This window comes from Panicum virgatum, chromosome 1N (assembly GCF_016808335.1).
Source record: "Panicum virgatum strain AP13 chromosome 1N, P.virgatum_v5, whole genome shotgun sequence".
Lineage (NCBI taxonomy): Eukaryota > Viridiplantae > Streptophyta > Magnoliopsida > Poales > Poaceae > Panicum > Panicum virgatum.
Window position 1 is genome coordinate 8,058,614 of NC_053145.1, and position 17,039 is coordinate 8,075,652.

The window sequence follows — 17,039 nt, forward strand, 5'->3', positions numbered from 1 at the left end:
TCAGGAGATCTTTCAGTGGAATAACGGATGCTTTCGCATGAAAGACAATTTAAATTCGTTTCTCATTTGTCGTTTATTTCATAGAAAGATCTCAGAGAATATGTGAATTCTCCTTTTTCTTGTATTCAGAAGATCTTTCGGTGGAATAACGAATGCTTTTGCATGAAAGACAATTTAAACCCGTTTCTCCATTGTCAATTATTTCTCAGAAAGGTCTCAAAGACCGTGAATTCTCCTTTTTCTTTGTATTCTGGAGATCTTTCGGTGGAATAACAGATGCTTTCGCATGAAAGACAATTTAAATTTGTTTATCATTTGTCATTTATTTCATAGAAAGATCTCAGAGAATATGTGAATTCTCTTTTTTTTCTTGTATCCTGGAGATATTTCGGTGGAATAACGGATGCTTTCGCACTAGAGACAATTTAAATACGTTTCTCTTTTACCATTTGTTTTAGATCTCAAAGACTACTCGTATCTCGGGATCTTTCGGTGGAATAATGGATGCTTTCGCACTAAAGACAATTTAAATCTGTTTCTCCTTTATCGTTTGTTTCAGCGAAAGATCTCAAAGACTGTGAATTCTCCTTTTTCTTGTATCATGAAAACCTTTAGGTGGAATAACGGATGCTTTCGCATGAAAGAATTTAAATCTGTTTCTCCTTTTTTTCATTTGTTTCACATAGATCTCAAGGACTATGCAATGACATATTTCCAAATAACCGGCGCTTTTTAACGCGAGGAGTGATATAAAAAAGAATCTTGTAGAATAAAAAAAAGTAGTCCTTTGGTAGCGCTAAAGCCGTTCTTTTGAATACTCTTCTGAATTCACTTAGAAGACGACGTCCTGCCAAACCACAGCGTATAGGGAAGTACGGTGACAATGCTCCTTCATCAAACTCTTCTCCCTTCAAAACCAATATCGCATTTCCATTCCAAAAACCTCTTCATAGTTTACTATATAATTAAGGTCTTGCAGCAAAAAAGTAGAGAATTAAAATTTGTACTTCAACCTAACAAGTACAAAAACGAACAACAATTCATTTTCACTCAGAAATACGTGTTTTACCATCCCGAAGTACTTTCCCAATGGTTTTCCTCTGTTTTGCACTCGCCTTCGGCGTTCCTAAACTTAGAGGCAGTGATCCAGAATCAGCTGCGATGGCAGAGGTGCCCGAATTGGCCAGCTGCCGTGCCCGCGAGTGCGTCGTGGCCAATACTAGCCTCCCTAGAGGCCAGTGACTGGTGAGCTTGCTAGCTACTGTAGCAGCTAGCCGCCTAGCCCGCGCGGGAATGGAGGAAGCTTCCCTCTCGCGCCACCCCTTTATTTCCTCTTCGGGAGCGGACCTATCCGTCTCCTCCCCCACTCCCGCTCGCTCGGCTCGGCACCCGGAAGCGGACAGCGCACTCGGCCGACCATGCCCGTTTCAGCTCGCGCCCCCCGGCCTCTGACGCGTCCATGTCGGGGCCGATTCGTGCTCCGCGGGAGGGGAAGGGGGTGGGGGGATGCGCCTGCGCGGGGAGCCCCGGCCAGTCTCAGCTCGCTCCCTTTTTCTTCCGCGGCCGCCGCGTCGATCCATCCATCCCGTTCCCCACCTCGCTCGCTCCAGCTAGCGCGGCGCTGGCTGTGGCTGGTAGCTAGCTGCCTCGTCGTCGCACCTTTCCTTTTGCTCGCGTTCGTCCTCGTCCGGTCCGGGCCGGGAGAACGATCGATGGCGACGATCAGGGTGCGGGAGTGGGAGGTGGACCTCGAGTCCGCCCTCGACGTCGCGCTCTGGTGGCTACCGCTGCTCCTCGTCGCGTGGCTCGTCGCCGGCCGCGTCGCCAGGGGGGACCCGCTCGACCCCGTCGCCGACGCCGCCGCGGCCGCGGCCGCCGCCGTCGCCGTCGCCAATGTCGTCGCGCGCCGTCTCCGCTTCCGCTGCCCCTGGCGCCGGTAGGGTACGGTGAACCCGGCCGCGCGCTCGTCGGACGACGGGTTACTGTTGAGATGGCTGTAGCAGATCAGTGGTGCTGTCCTGTCTATGAATAAAGATAGATGATTTCCTGCTGTTTTTGTTGCGTTCCTTTAATCTTTCGAGTTCATTTACTTTGTGGCTGGGATGCTGGATGCGTTGCGCATTGCGTGCGCTTCCCGGCCGGCGGAGGTTTCGGCGCCGGACCGTGGCCTCGCCGCCGGGAACCGGTCGGCGGCCGGCCATCGAGGGAAGGTGGAGAATTCACCGCGAGCTGAGGGGAGGGGAGCGCGGTTAGCATAGGTGAGAGCTAGTTCGTCGTCTTCCTCAGTTCCTCCTCGCTCCAGGCCTTGAGGCGTGGCATTGCCCCGGCTGCTGGCCTCGCCGCCGGCCGAGCACGAGGTGTCTGCTCCTCTAGATCGTCGCGCTGGAGCTACTGATTCCTGTGCATGCCGAGCGATTTACCCGGTGACATGACAGATTGGGGGTGGGATTCCGGATTCGTGATGGTTTTTCTTCGTTCTTCAGGTGGCGATGTGTTGTGCAGTCACTATTAGGCTAAAACCTTTAATCATCCTCAAACTTTTCTTGCTGTTTCTCATGGATATCATAGCATGCGTGTTTTTTATTGGAAAAATCAAGCACGTTCCTCCTTTGTATCAAAGAAAAAAAACACGTTTTCACCCGTTTCAGCCAATTCTTTTCTATTGGGCCGGCCGATCTTAACTCGCTTAGACCCGACCCAATCCACACCACCCGGGCTGCCCGGATCGGTCTCTCACAGCCTTTTACCCTTTCGGCCTTCTCTTTCGCACCCACCTTTTTGGAGCGGGTGTCGCCCACAGATCGGAGAAGCCCAATCTTTTACAAGCTGACGAGAATATTATGTTTATATTTATATTTATTTTTGGCAAAAATAATTGCTCCAACGAAAATGTTGCAGAAATATACAGTTTGGAATGGTGTGATTTAAATTTTGCCAACTCAATGACGTGTCATCACGTACAGATGCCTAGTTCAACTACGTAGTACGTCATGTGGATTTGTCATCATGCAGTGCTTTGGTTTGGGGTTTGTTTCGATTTCTTCTGCTTAACCAAGAGTTACAGTTTGGACTTATTTTGCTAAAGTAGATTCCAAAATCAATTTGTGAAATTTATTAGCAGGTTGTCAACCTATATTTTTTTCTGAAAGGATTTGCAATCTAATGATTATAAGAACCTCGCTAGAATCTTAGATTATACTTCGACTCACCGTTATTCTAGAATTTAACTGTATTATGCTTTCGGTACTAGATGACGTTTCTGTTGATAGCGTGACGTCTGTTATAACTTTATTAATTTTAAAAATTTGCCGGCTCAATCATATGAATAGGATTTACGAGTGTTTGAGTTGTACCATATAATTAAAAAATCTACATTATTTTTATTTTTTATTTTTTTACCTATGCATCACAGATGGAGCGTGGTACCATGATCAATTCCAACGGTATTTTCCCAATCGGACGGCTGGTGAAAAGGGGGCACAACTGTACCATCACCAGCAAAGCAAGAACGGCAAGTTGACCAGGGGACGCCGGACACGAAATTACGGATGATCCACGTGGACCACCTGTTCTTGCGATAGGAGCAGGGGATCTTGGCAGTGCTGCAGTCCGAACCCCTCGAGGCCAGGTGAGGAGCCGGAAGGAATCGGAGGTGATCCGGCATCTCTCCTGCGGTAAGCAGCCCTGCAGTTTTTTACTTAGATTCTTGATATCTAGTCCATCCGGCGGCCCAAGAATCGCATGGAGTACTCCCTCCGTCCCAAAAGATCGTTGTTCTTTGACTCTTAGAAATTGTGTTTGGCCGCTCGTCTTATTCAATTTTTTTATATATATTATAAAACAAATCAAATATTATTAAAATATCATTAGTGATGTAATAAGTCATAACAAAAGTGATAATATTTGTAAAAGAAAATTAAATAAGACGAGCAGTCAAACACAGTTTCTAAAAGTCAAAGAACAACAGTTTTTTTGGGACGAAGGGAGTAGTAGGTAGGATGCAGTGTCGGATTGCGATTCTTCTCCGAGAGATTCGGTTGGTTCAACCTGTTCATTCCAGGTCTTAGGGAAGTTTATGCATTTTGAGGAATTAGGGAAATTTATACATTGGGAGGAGCATTCGAGTTCAGAATACTTGAGATGAGGATCTCTCAAATTCAATACTGGATAGGATTAGGAAACAAGGATCCCACGCTACGCTCAACCGTGTTCTTCAAAGTTCAGATGCTTCTTTCCTTTGCATTTTGTTATTCATATGAATTTTTGCATTCAAGCTATTGTTGCCTTATCTCTGCAGATTTGGTACAGTTTGACGCATTTGGAGCTGATCTTTCTGACAGCTAAAGATATGTGCAGGACATTGCGACACTGGGGTCTCAGGTACACCGCAATGGTTCTTGCCACTTCTCTGGAGGAGCACACTGGTCTCAGTTATAATTGATAATGCACACATTTTTTTGTTTTAAAAAAACACAAATTTTCAGCCAAAAACATAAGTACATAATTTTTCCGAGAGCTTTCTGACTTTGGTCATTCTGCACTATGTATAGTACACATGCCGGAGCGCTCTGAGAAGTATTATTAACAGTTAAGGTTGCAGCAGCTGCTGTGATTGCATTATGGACTCAAATATCATCTTTGCCTTGCAGCTATGATGGTGAAACTGAAGGAGTTATTGCAGAGAAGTGAAAGTTGCATTTGAGCTGGTGCTGACTGCATTGCAACACCTGATCCCAAATGGGCGTAAGTACTTGTGTAACCTTGAATCACCCACTGTGTAGTTCAGTTAAGTCTGAATATCCCCTTCTTTGGCTCATAAAGCATTTTTATAAGACTTATTATCAGAATATATGAAGCGATAACAAGTTATTCATAACCTTGCAATATTTTTTAGGAATATAAAATTTCATAAATCTGGAGTATCATTTGTCGGTTTCCTGCCATTTCGTTTTCAACATAATGGTTTCGATGCATGAGTTCTTTGCTTCTACACAGCCCTCACAAAAATAAATGGGTTTCTGATTTTCTCCTTGCGGCTTGCGCATCAGCTAAGTTGGGGTATTCATTTGTGTAAAATGTTCTGCGTTCACAGAGGTCTTGGTACATATGTTTCAAATGTTTCCCTACTTGCAACCAGAGATAATATTACATGCTTCTTTTTTGTTTCTATTTTTGGAAATTACAATCCTACCAGAAATTTTTTATGTTTTTATAGCTTACCAGCCTTCTAGTAGCAATGTTAATATTTGCAGATTGTAACTATAGTATAATCTACAGTATTGGCCATAGCTTAAGAATGGAGTACGTCAACCATTTTTTGAGCGGTAATGGTTAACAAAGCTTAAGAATATTAAAAGAAAGTAAGGTAGCAACATTTTCAATCTCAGAGTCATAGCACAAACCTAGAACAAAATCCATCATATAATTTGAATTGAAGAGGCTACCTGCTTAAGGATAACAAACAGTGCACTGGTGTCTTCTTTAAGTGTTCTCAAAAGTCATAGCCGGAAGGTCAGATGTGCGTGTCTTGTAAATCTCTCTCTGTGAAAACAATTGACCACAAGTATAAACACAAAATGCATGGTAAGGCGGCAAGGCCCACAAAATGACAATACAGTTCGAATTTCATAAATTTGCAACACTCTCATAACTGAGTACATGTTGATAGCTGTCCATATGATTTGACATGAACTCATAACTGAGTGCTGAGGAACGCATCTCTGATATTATGCATCTCTGCAGCGGCATTACTTGCTGACAGCCGCTCTCTGGGTGATTGCTTTGAGCACATCACACCTAGCTGGATGATGGCAGCCAAAACTTCTTTAGTTTCTGTTATATTTCTCGTACCATTCCCATAGTTTGTCTCATAATGCAGCCAGATTCTGGAATCCGCTATTTCCATGACCTTCTCGGGAAGAGCTGCCTTGGCAAAGTCATGCAGGCTTAACCCATCTCTGAACATATCATCTGTTGGGCTCTTTCCTGTGATCATCTCAATCAAGATGATGCCAAGACTGTACACATCACCGTAGGTCGATACTCCAAGCCCTTCTCCGTATTCTTCAACAGATCAAAACAACTTGTTGGGAATAAGCACGTAGTTATGAAAAATTGTTTAACGAGCATATAGCTAGCTAATTGAGTGTGATTAACGAAAACATACAGGAAGCACGTTAAAGTTACCTGGAGCAATGTACCCAATAGAGCCTCTTATTCCGATGGTGCTATGGGAATTCATAGAAGTTCCAATTGCAGCTTCATTGAGAATCCTAGCAATGCCAAAATCTCCAACTCGAGCCCTCATATCGTGAGTAAGAAGAATGTTACCTGGCTTGAGATCACAGTGGATGACTGATGGCTGGCAGCCATTATGAAGATAATCTAAAGCATCCACGATGTCGGCAGCGATATCTAACCTCTGTGCTAAGGTGAGTGTTCTGTTTCCATTTTGGGTTCCAGTACTTGAGTGGATCCAGCTTTCTAAACTACCATTGGGCATGAACTCGAAAACTAGTGCTCTAAAGTCTTGACCTTGGTGGTTGATGCTTGAACCGCATGTCATGATCTTTACAAGACATCGGTGCCTCACTCTTCGTAGCGCTTCGCATTCAATCTGAAAACTTTTGTATGATCCTGATTGCTGGAGGTTAAATACCTTGTCAGCCACATCAACACCTTGATTTTCTATAGTGCCTTTGTATACTGTACCATATCTTCCTTTCCCGAGAAGATTGGCTTCCGAGAAACCATCCATTCCTTTGAGTATTTCATTGTATGAAACAATTGGAAGATCTATCTCGGTGAAGGGAGTTGGCAGCTGTTCTTTCATCGTTCCTGCCTTGTGCCTTTTATAAAGAAATACAGCTAAAGCAAGCACTGAAATTAAGACCAGAATAACTCCTATTGTGACCCCTGCTATTCTAAGAGGCACTGACATGGCTTTCTCATTCTTCCTTGCAGTCGGATTCAGGCATTTTGGCAGATGAAGCTGTGGTATGCCACCGCATAACTCATTATTTCCAGTAATTGATAGTCCAGTTAGATTCTTGAATATCCCTTCAGTTGGAACTTCACCTTGTAAATTGTTGAAGGATAGATCAAGGAGGAGGAGCGATGTTGAATTGCCTAGGAGCTTAGGTATCGGTCCTGACAGATTATTGTGGGCAAGGTACAGTCCCTGCAAGCTGCCAATACTGCCTAGGGTCCCAGGGATGCTACCAGTCAGTTTGTTGCTTGTCAAATTCAGCTGAGTGAGGCCTTTTATACGATTCAGTGTTGGAGGGATGCTTCCTTGGAATGAGTTACCATCCATTGCAACCAATTGTAGAACAATGCAGTTGCTAATCGCATTGGGTATCTGACCAGACAGTTGATTTCCTGACACAGCCAGATTTTCAAGATGTACTAGGGCACCAATCTCTGAAGGAAGCGGTCCCTCCAGCAAGTTGTAAGACAGATCCAGATATATGGGAGTGATGATAGGTTCTTAATTTCCTTCGGAATCGCCCCGGTAAGTTTGTTAGTTGCTAGAGCTAGGACTAACAGCTCCCCCAAATTCCAAACACTTGATGGAATTGGTCCCTCTAGGCTGTTGATACTTGCATCAAGTTCTGTTAGGCTTGTGAGGTTCCCAATGGAGGATGGGATATGCCCTGACAAGTTGTTGGAGTCTAGGTATAACCGGTTCAATCTCGTAAGCGCCCCTATGCTTTCAGGAATGACCCCGGAGAGCAAGTTCTGACCGATATCAATCATCTCAAGGCTTATCAAATTACCCAGACCAGACGGTATAGCACCGGACATGCCATTTCCAAACATCCGAAGCTGTTGGAGGCTGGTGGACATATTGGCCAATGAATTTGGCAGCTTCCCCATGAACCTGTTGCAGGCGATGGACAGAAGTTCCAATCTGCTGCAGTTTGTCAAGGAAGTTAGAAACTCCCACTCTTTCTCATCTTTTGTCACAAACTCATTGCCATCAATGTCGAACCATCAGAGATACTGCAATCCTGCCAATACTGGTGGGAAAACCCCATGGAATCTGTTCTTGGAGACTTCAAACACCTGGAGGCCGGAAAGATTGGCGATCGAAGGAGGAACGGCCCCAGTGAAGCGGTTGAACGCAATCTGAATCTGCTGGATGCTGGAAAGGCTTGTCCCCAGGTCACCCGGGAGGCTGCCGTGCAGGCTGTTGTTGGCCACACTGAGGTAATTCAGAGAGGACATGTTGTACAGGGAAGCCGGAAGCAGACCTGAGAGGTTGTTGCTGAACAGGTGCAGGAGCCTGAGGTGCCCATTGTTGCCAATGCTGGCCGGGATGGAGCCCTGGAGGTAGTTGTTGGACAGGGCCAACCTGGTGAGCTGGGAGAGGTTCCCCAGCGACGGCGGGATGGCCCCGGTGATGCTGTTGTTGGCGATGTGCAGGAGGCTCAGCAGCAGCATGCCGCCGATCGCTGCCGGTATGCTCCCCGTCAGGCCTTTGTTGTCGGCGAGCACGAGCTCCCTGAGGCTGGCGCAGCGGGTGATGTTGCCCGGGATGGCGCCGGCGAGCGCGTTGCCCCGGAGGTTGAGGTACCGGAGGCGGCGGAGGGAGCCGACGCTCAGGGGGATCTCGCCGCGCAGGCTGTTGAAGCTGAGGTTGAGCGAGCGCAGGAAGGTGAGGTTGCCGATGGCCGGGGAGATGGTGCCGTCGAGCCCCCGGGAGCGGAGGTCCAGGGACACCACCCGCCACCGGTGGCGGTGGCCCCGGCCGCAGGTGACGCCCGCCCAGCTGCAGTAGCCGGTGCTGCGGTTCCAGGCCAGCGCGCCGCCTTGAAGGCCTCGAGGGCGGCTCGCTCGCCGCCGCCGTCCCTGTGCGCGGCCGGAACGGTGCCCGCCTCGCCGATGCAGAGCCAGAGCAGCAGGAGAATCGTCGCGATGTGCCTGTAGCTACCGGCGAGGAGAGGCGGCGGCGGCGGCATGTCGTCGTGTTGCCTGAGACGACGAGACGATGCGTTGTGTGCAAAGCTAGTGTTGCATGCGTGCATGCCTTTCTTTGCATGTGTGGTGAGCAAGTGCAATGCAATCATGCTGCGGCTGCTGCTAATGGTGTCTGACTGCTAATCCTGCTGGACTTGCCTTGTTCCATCTTTTTCTTCCATCTTCTTTCTGTCTGTCTGTCTTTTTTTGTTTCTTTCTTTCTTTCTGAAAAATGGAGAGAATGCAGTCGATCCAATACCTCTTGTGCATACTAAATTGTGTCAGTTTGGACTTTGGTGTGTCTTGGCGTTGATGAGTCCTGAGTTCCTGATCGAGCCTTCAACTGGCTGTCTCCTCCTGCCTGAAACAAGTCCTACTACTTGGCTAGTGGCCTAGTGGGCGTTATCATCGCCTCAGGCACTTGGCAAGTTGCATGGATCATCCGGCTGGTCACTGCCTTGGGCTGCATGCATGCATCCCTTGAATCGGTTCACATCGGAGCCGGATCCCATTGACGCACGAGCAGTCGAGCACGATCGAGCCGCCGCCTCTGACGGCAGCCATCCCATTGGCAGTGTGCCAAACCACCGTGGACGTTCAGAGTGGCGAATCTAGGATCTAAATTTAGGAGGGGCTCATTTTTCGCTTCTTCTTCCTCTCTTCTCTTTTTTTTTCTTCCTCCTCTTTTTCTTCTTCCTCTTCATCATCATTGTTGGATTTTTTTTGGTGGGGGTGGTGGGGGGGGGGGGGCTCTATGGGAGTAGGGGGCTGGAGCACCCCCAGCACCCTCTAGCTCCGCCACTGGTTCACACAATCATTGTTTTTCAGATTATCGAAAAAATTCTGGTCTTGATCATTCACAAGCGAATGGCTACAATCAAAAGTGTTACAAGAGTTCTTAGATTTTGAACCTCAAATGAGGAAATTCACAAATACAAGAATGAAAGCTATAAACAAAACAGAAAACTAGAAGACTAAGCTTTAATATTCTTCTTCGTTCCCGGTTCAACCCTGTAATGTATTCACGCGGCATCAATTCATCACATCTCTCGTCTGTTTAGAAACTTGATGTTCGAATTATCTGTTGCTCGCTGAATCTTCATACAATCATCATAGGGACATGTACAATAGTTTAGGTAACATTTATCGTGGCAGTTGTGGAAGGAGTGCAATGGTCGGACTTTCCGTGGCGAGGCGTTGCCGTCATTCTTGGTTCTTCGTTTGATCCAGCTCGACTGGGAGAGGGATAATTGGATTGCAGCAGGAACTACGAACCTAGGTCGTCCATTTTGCGAGGAGTAGCCTACTTTTTCTACGTCGGTTGTGTTACGCTATGGCCTTGTTCAGGCAAGGTTCGGATAAGATACCTTGCCTGAGATGAGATGAGAAATATTAAATTAATTAACCCAAATGCTAGTGTAGCTTGGAGCCTAAAAAATAAGAAGGTTTTTTTGTGTTCTTACCTTGCTTTGAAGTGCAATTGTGGTTTCGCCTTTATTTTTTTAACTTTGTGATTTTGCCCTTTATTTTTTACAAGTTATTACGATTTTGCCCTTAATCTTTGCGTATTTGCTCCCTGTTTTGACCGTTGACTAGGGGTAAAATCGCACTGAATTGTAAATAGTAAAGGGCAAAATCACAAAATTAAAAAAATGAGGGCAAAATCACAATTGCACTTCAAAGTAGGGATAAAAACACAAATGCCCCAAATAAGAATCTTCCCCCAAAAAAATTTCTGTGTAAGAGCATCTCCAACATTATTTAAAATCATACCCCTAAAATTCAGACACTTGAAATATAGGAGAAGTAAAAAAAAATCTACGGTTTCTTGAACTGGAACTCTCTTTCAAAAAGTCCAAAACACCCTATAAATGGACACTAAAAACCTCTCTATATATATGCTTGCTATTATTCGAGGCGCGACGCAAGCTTGGCGCGGAATTAAAATTAAAGATATGCAAAGAAAGAAAAGCACAGGATCGATCGAGAAGCTTTATCATCCATGCTCATTGCCCTTGCGTTCCAGGTGCTATATTATTTTTTTGAAAAGACAGGTGCTATATTATTAGATCCCTTGCTTATACCGAGAGGCCGGCCGGATCCATGTGTCGTAATAACCTTAACTTTGGATTGATGCTAGCTTGCTAAAGCTAGCATGTGCCCCGTATATATATAGGCGTACAGATCAAGCACGCAGGCAATGACAAGACTATAGCTTTGAATCTGTATTAGAGCCAGGGCACAATGCAAGCAGCTTGGGGCTGAAGAGAAAATTAAAAGGAAAGGAAAGCACACAACAAGCGCTAGCTTTTATTCGTCTCTTCTGTCGTCGTCCGTGCTCTTTGCGTGATCACGATAGTATTCCTGGTCCCGGACTATGCAATATGCGTGGACGCTTGATTTGTGAAATGAGGTAGTTCACACACTGTCGTCGTACGTCGCATTCTTTTAGTATTTTTTTTTGTTTTGTTGGTGGAATTGAATGAGTTGATTCGTCATTGCATGATCTCATTTCTTACAAGTTAATAATTAATACTCACTCCGTTTCAAATTATAGGTCGTTTGACTTTTTGAACCCCAACTTTGACCATTCGTCTTATTCAAAAATACAAAATATCTTTTTTTTGTGGGTTGCTTTATCAATACAAGATCTTCAAGAATGACTTAAATTTGGCAATATTTGCATAAATTTTTTGAATAAGACGAGCGGTCAAACTTAGAGTCAAAAAAGTCATACGAACTACAATTTGGAATGGAGGTAGTACCAATATGAAGAACAAATTTCCACTAAATTTAGGTGGATGCAATGGACTTGTAAGAATGCATCATCTTAATGATCCATCAGGGTGGTGGATTCCCTAAACCAAAGAATTCCTTGCTTAGATTCTTTACACACAGGAGGTCCAATCCAACTTTAACTTTTGATATATTGCTGCTTTATGTACTGTATAGCTTGTTTATCAATTCCCATTGCTTGCAGACTGCAGAGAGCTATATATATAGGATCATGCAGCATTATCATCAGAGCAGAGCGGGGTGCAAGGCTAAACCCACCACTAAATAGCTAGCTAGCTCTAGCCAATTCAATATAATGATGAACATCTCAAGTGTGGTGGACTGGTGGGAAGAGTGGCAGCTGCGCATCCTTGTCTTGGGCAGCCTTGCCATCCAGCTGTACCTCGCCGTCGTCGCCCCATTCCGTAAGCTGACGGGTCTCAACTACCTGAATAGACTTCTTATCTGGGTGTCGTACCTCGGTGGGGATGCTCTTGCGATATACGCCCTGGCCACGCTCTTCAACCGCCAGAAGAGGCTGCAGCACAATGCCCCTTCTTCTGTGACGAATGGCAGCCACGACCTGGAGGTGCTCTGGGCACCCATCTTGCTGATGCACCTGGGTGGGCGATTGACCATATCCGCCTACAACATGGAGGACAACGAGCTGTGGCTACGCCATGTTGGCGTCGCAATCTCTCAGGTATATATTATCCTTGTACTGCTTCATTAATAACATATATGGTGTCAAAAAAAATCATGATATGAATCCGAGCCCATGGCTAACCAAAATTGCTTATCTTTGTTCTCTTTATTTTGATATGCATGGTATTCATATAGATATTATCTTGTCTTTAATTATTATCTGGTTATTAATATGATATAGTTCTACCCCCAATTACAATTTTCTCCTTTGCAGCGTACCTTCGTGTCAGTTTAACATGTGTTTATTTGAAAGCATTGTCTCTAGTTATGTGGTTGACATAAATTTTGGTACGGCAATAGCTTTCCTACATGCATTTATATGTGGTATGAATGGTAACACACATCATTTATATATCTATCTTGAGTTGTTCTTTTTAATGATGATGAGATGATGATGACGAAGATGATGGTGGCTGTAGTAGCAGCCAATTGATAAAAATGCATTTGTAGGGGAGGGTGATGCCCCACCCACCCCTACAATTGATTTTCCAATTTTATGCTAAAAATTTGTGAATTCATAAAAATAGTAAAACACAAAAAAATGTGAAATTTTTACCATAAGCATATTAGGATATGTAGAACATAAGAGAAATATTAAAATTACATTTAAGCATATATAATGGATAAATATTTTGAAATCACAATGTGCACCTGACCACATTATGATCTCATACCACTCAAAGCTCACTTTGCGTTTTCAACACTCTCCATCATAATTTGTATTGAAACATGTTTGTCGTATTTTTTCATGTACTTCAAAATATGCTTCTGGTAAAAATTTCACTCTTTTTCGAGATGTTCTCTATTCTCTATGAATTAAATGATTTTTCAGCATACATTTCGAAAAAATATTTATAGAGGCGGGTTGGGGGGTGAGCCGCCCCTAAAAATATCATTTGTAGGAGCGGCTCACCCCCTCAGCCTCCCCTACAAATGGGCGCCATTTTCAGGGGCGGCTCGGTTGCTACAGTACCTTCGCCCTATTTGTAAGAACGGGTGACATTTTGGTCCGCCCCTAAAAAATTTCGAAGCGTTGCTACTAATCATTTTTGTATTAGTGTTGAATGCGAGTACTCTAGGATATCTTTTTTTATAATGATAGATATATATGTAATGTAGATATACCTATATTTGAATGACTACTGTAAGTTATTTCATAATATATGGGAAGTGGGTAATTTAGACATCATTAGGTTACTTATTAGACTTTTATAAAGGCATAGATATGGTTACTAAGCTGTTATTTGTAAATACATTAGATTAGTTTTCAATTTCATGTGTGGTTGCTAAATTTGGGTTATTTTAGAGTTGTTTTCTAAAAGTAGGAACACAAATAGATCCGATAGCTATTATTTGCCAATGATGACCCGTAGTTGCTGAATTTTCTGAGAACTTTGTAGCTAATATTTATCATTCATTTTTATTACTTCAGCGTGTCTATTGAGAAAAATTGATTTGGGATGATTAGAGTCTAGTAATAGCAAGATATATCATTATATATAGAGGGCCTAATTTAATTAACCATTACATTTGGTGGCGACGATGTTAATTTTTGGACACTTGGATCTATTTCTCAGGTCACAGTAACCGTCTACGTGTTTTGGACAACATGGTCGCCGTTGGCTGACAAGAGGTTATTGGCTGCAGCAATTGTGCTGTTCATCCTTGGGATTGTGAGGTGCTTCGAGAAGCCCCTTGCTCTCAAGAGAGCTAGCTTTAATAACCTAGTCACCTATTTCGTTGCAGCAAAGATGACAGAGATTACTGCCAACAGAGAAGTAGAGCTTGAAAAGTACATACAAGATGTAAAATTTTGTTATAGGCAAAGCAACAACATCCAGCAGCAAGATCCTGCACCAACATTGAAGCGGGCTGAAAAACAGGCTCACATGGAGATAATCTCTGCACCTAACAAGCTGTTCGTAGACTATGCATATGCCTACAATGTCCGTCTTGAGAAGCTAAAATCCTTGAGGGCACTGGATGCAGAATCTGCTTTTGAAGCACTACGTGAAGGGCTTTCCAAGACTTTCGATCTTGTTTACACCAAGATCTGGCGACAGGGTAATGATGAAAACTGGGCTAAACCACCTAGTACATTTGTTGATTACCTATCAGTGATTTTAATGGGCATTTCCATGACATTCCCTGTCGCTTCGATCATCCTCTTCCACATCAGCCATAAAAAAGCCTACAGGGGAAGCGACATCAAGGTTACATATATATTACTGTACATCACATATTTTTCAGAGCTTATTTCAGTGCCAGCAAGATTGAACATTTCTAGCTTTAGCTTTCAATGGTGGAAGGTGTCAGCAGTGTGGCGTCTTATGGGTATTCCCCCATTCCCTTTCATCAAGGTTGAACAGCATAGCCTTATAGGAATCTTGGATGCTAAGGAGAAGAAGAACTGGCTTTTAGCCTCCATTGCTGGAGGTGGCCCCGAGTGCTGTAGCTGCCAGGACTTGCTTCAGCAGCGTTGGTTCGGGCGCAACAAGTTGTTTCGCAGGGGCAAGGACATTTCGAGCTTGGTCATCGCTCATGCTGAAGATGCATGGATGAACAGCATAGAGGATGTTGAGAGTTACTGGAAGCTGAGTGATAGCAGGGGCCACTGGACTCTTGAGCGTAATGGATGCCAAGAAATGGCGATCCTCTGGGACAGCTTGGAGAAGCCCTTTGACCAGAGTGTAATCCTCTGGCATATGGCCACAGATCTTTGCTTTCACTGCAAAGGGGCATCTGCTGATCCTAAACTTGCCAACTTGTGCAGAGTTATTTCCAACTACATGTTGTATCTGCTATGTGCTAACACTGAGATGTTGTTGCCTGGGAGTAGAACATCTCTGTTCAAAGATGCCTTAAGGGAGCTCGATGGTATCTTTCAGGCCCAGGGTGAAGAATCTGAAGATGATAAACACTTGACACTGACAGAAAAAGTAATCAGTAAGGCAGCCAGGTCCAAGAAGGGTTTTCTTCGTGATGCTTGGGTGCTTGCTCAAGGGTTGATGCAGTTACCAGGTTGTGGTGATGGTGACGGTGACGGTGACGGTGACAGTGACGATAATGGGAAGAAGATGTGGAAAGTAATCAAGGGTGTATGGGTGGAGATGCTCTGCTTCTCTGCAGGTAGATGCAGGGGTTACATGCATGCCAAGAACCTTGCCTACGGCGGGGAGTTCCTCACATACGTGGCGCTCCTCATGTGGAACTCGGGATTGGAGACGTTCGCGGACAAGCAGCAGAGGATGCAGCTCCGCCTTTGCAAAGAGGAGAGGCTGGAACGAGCAAAGAGGATGGTTGTTGTTGTGATCCAAGAAGAAAACCCTGCCACCACTCCATCGACGACGGCTTTGGCTTCGGCCCAAGGTGAATGCACTACTGCCCCAGCTTTGGAGGTGGTGGTTGTTGAAGCAGTCTAAGTGACACTGGCTGCTTTTTTTTTTTTGAGTTACAAATTGTGTTGCTGCTGCCTTTGAAACGCTTCACCGTCTAGTGTTGTGTGGGCCCCTTAGCCTGTTGCCTTCTTTCGTCATGTTATTTCCGAATAAAAGTGTATGTAATACGTGTGTGTAATAAAAGTGTATTGCTAGTCTTGTTTCGGATTTCAATTACTCCGTGCTGCAAAAGCGCTAGCTAGCACGTACTCCAATAAGAGTTTGTTTGTACCCCATGAATTGAAACCAATATACAGGAAGTGTTTCTCATTTAGTTATTAGATTACTTTTTCAATTCTTATCAATTCCTATATATAGTAGGAACCAAAGTGGACCTGTCTAATTAAGAAATTGGAGGAGGAGAAACTGGATGAGGAAGAACACTCGTGTCAACCCCCCTTGATCCTTGGTTCGATTCCACCATTGAACTTGACAGATATATATTTTTCATAGTTCTGAACACCAGAACACTGAGTGTGCAAAAATGCTAACAACCTCCAATTGATAGCAATCAACTTCTGACTAGCTAGCTAGGTGAGTTTCTAATATAGCTTTTACCTGCTTCTTTATTCATTCATGGAATCATTATTCAGTTTTATCAAAAAAGAAAACTGAACAACCTCCATCCGATCATAGTGAGCAGAGTTTCCAAATAGTTCTTACAAATTTCTTCAATTATTCAAATTTCCTTTTTCAATTTAGTTTACCATATAGCAAGTGATTCAACTATTGCGCATCATGGTGTTACTATTTTGTTTTCGCTCGCTCAGTGTTGAACAGTAAGCAATTGACAAGTCGTCCCCTTCACATAATCAGAACTTAGACTGGATGGGCCGGGAGTACTGACTGACTAGGACACAAAGACTAATATTTATACCAATGCAATTATATATAGAAAGACCGTTTTAGCATACACAGGCTTCATACAGCTCTGGAATCTACACTATCTTTCCTGACTTTTTTGTATACTCAGTTTGTTCCATGAAAGATTCAAATTAACATGTGCATATTATGTTTATGCTATTTCTCAATCCAAGAAACATTCTTTGTAAAAGCGATATAACAGCAGCATGTGGAGTATCATCTAGTACTAGTAATTCAGAAGTCCCTTGCGATAAAGTATTTGAGACAAAGGAATAGCGAAGTGTCTTTGTTCATCGA

At 44.1% G+C, this 17,039-nt stretch overlaps 2 protein-coding genes across 2 annotated transcripts; one reads left to right on the forward strand and one right to left on the reverse strand.

Annotated features, from left to right (window-relative positions):
- Nucleotides 1-5,544: 5,544 nt before the first annotated feature.
- On the reverse strand, nt 5,545-7,407 carry LOC120654988 (probable LRR receptor-like serine/threonine-protein kinase At3g47570). The gene is made up of 2 exons (XM_039932703.1): nt 6,187-7,407; nt 5,545-6,063 (listed from the first exon to the last, which is right to left on the reverse strand). Exons 1-2 carry the CDS (start codon nt 7,313-7,315, stop codon nt 5,693-5,695), a joined length of 1,500 nt encoding a protein of 499 aa, XP_039788637.1. The 5' UTR covers nt 7,316-7,407; the 3' UTR covers nt 5,545-5,692.
- A 4,592-nt stretch (nt 7,408-11,999) lies between these two features.
- LOC120654989 lies at nt 12,000-16,152 on the forward strand. Its single transcript, XM_039932704.1, has 2 exons — nt 12,000-12,439; nt 14,019-16,152. The coding sequence occupies exons 1-2, from the start codon at nt 12,053-12,055 to the stop codon at nt 15,861-15,863; spliced, it is 2,232 nt and encodes a 743-aa protein (XP_039788638.1). The 5' UTR covers nt 12,000-12,052; the 3' UTR covers nt 15,864-16,152.
- Nucleotides 16,153-17,039: the final 887 nt, after the last annotated feature.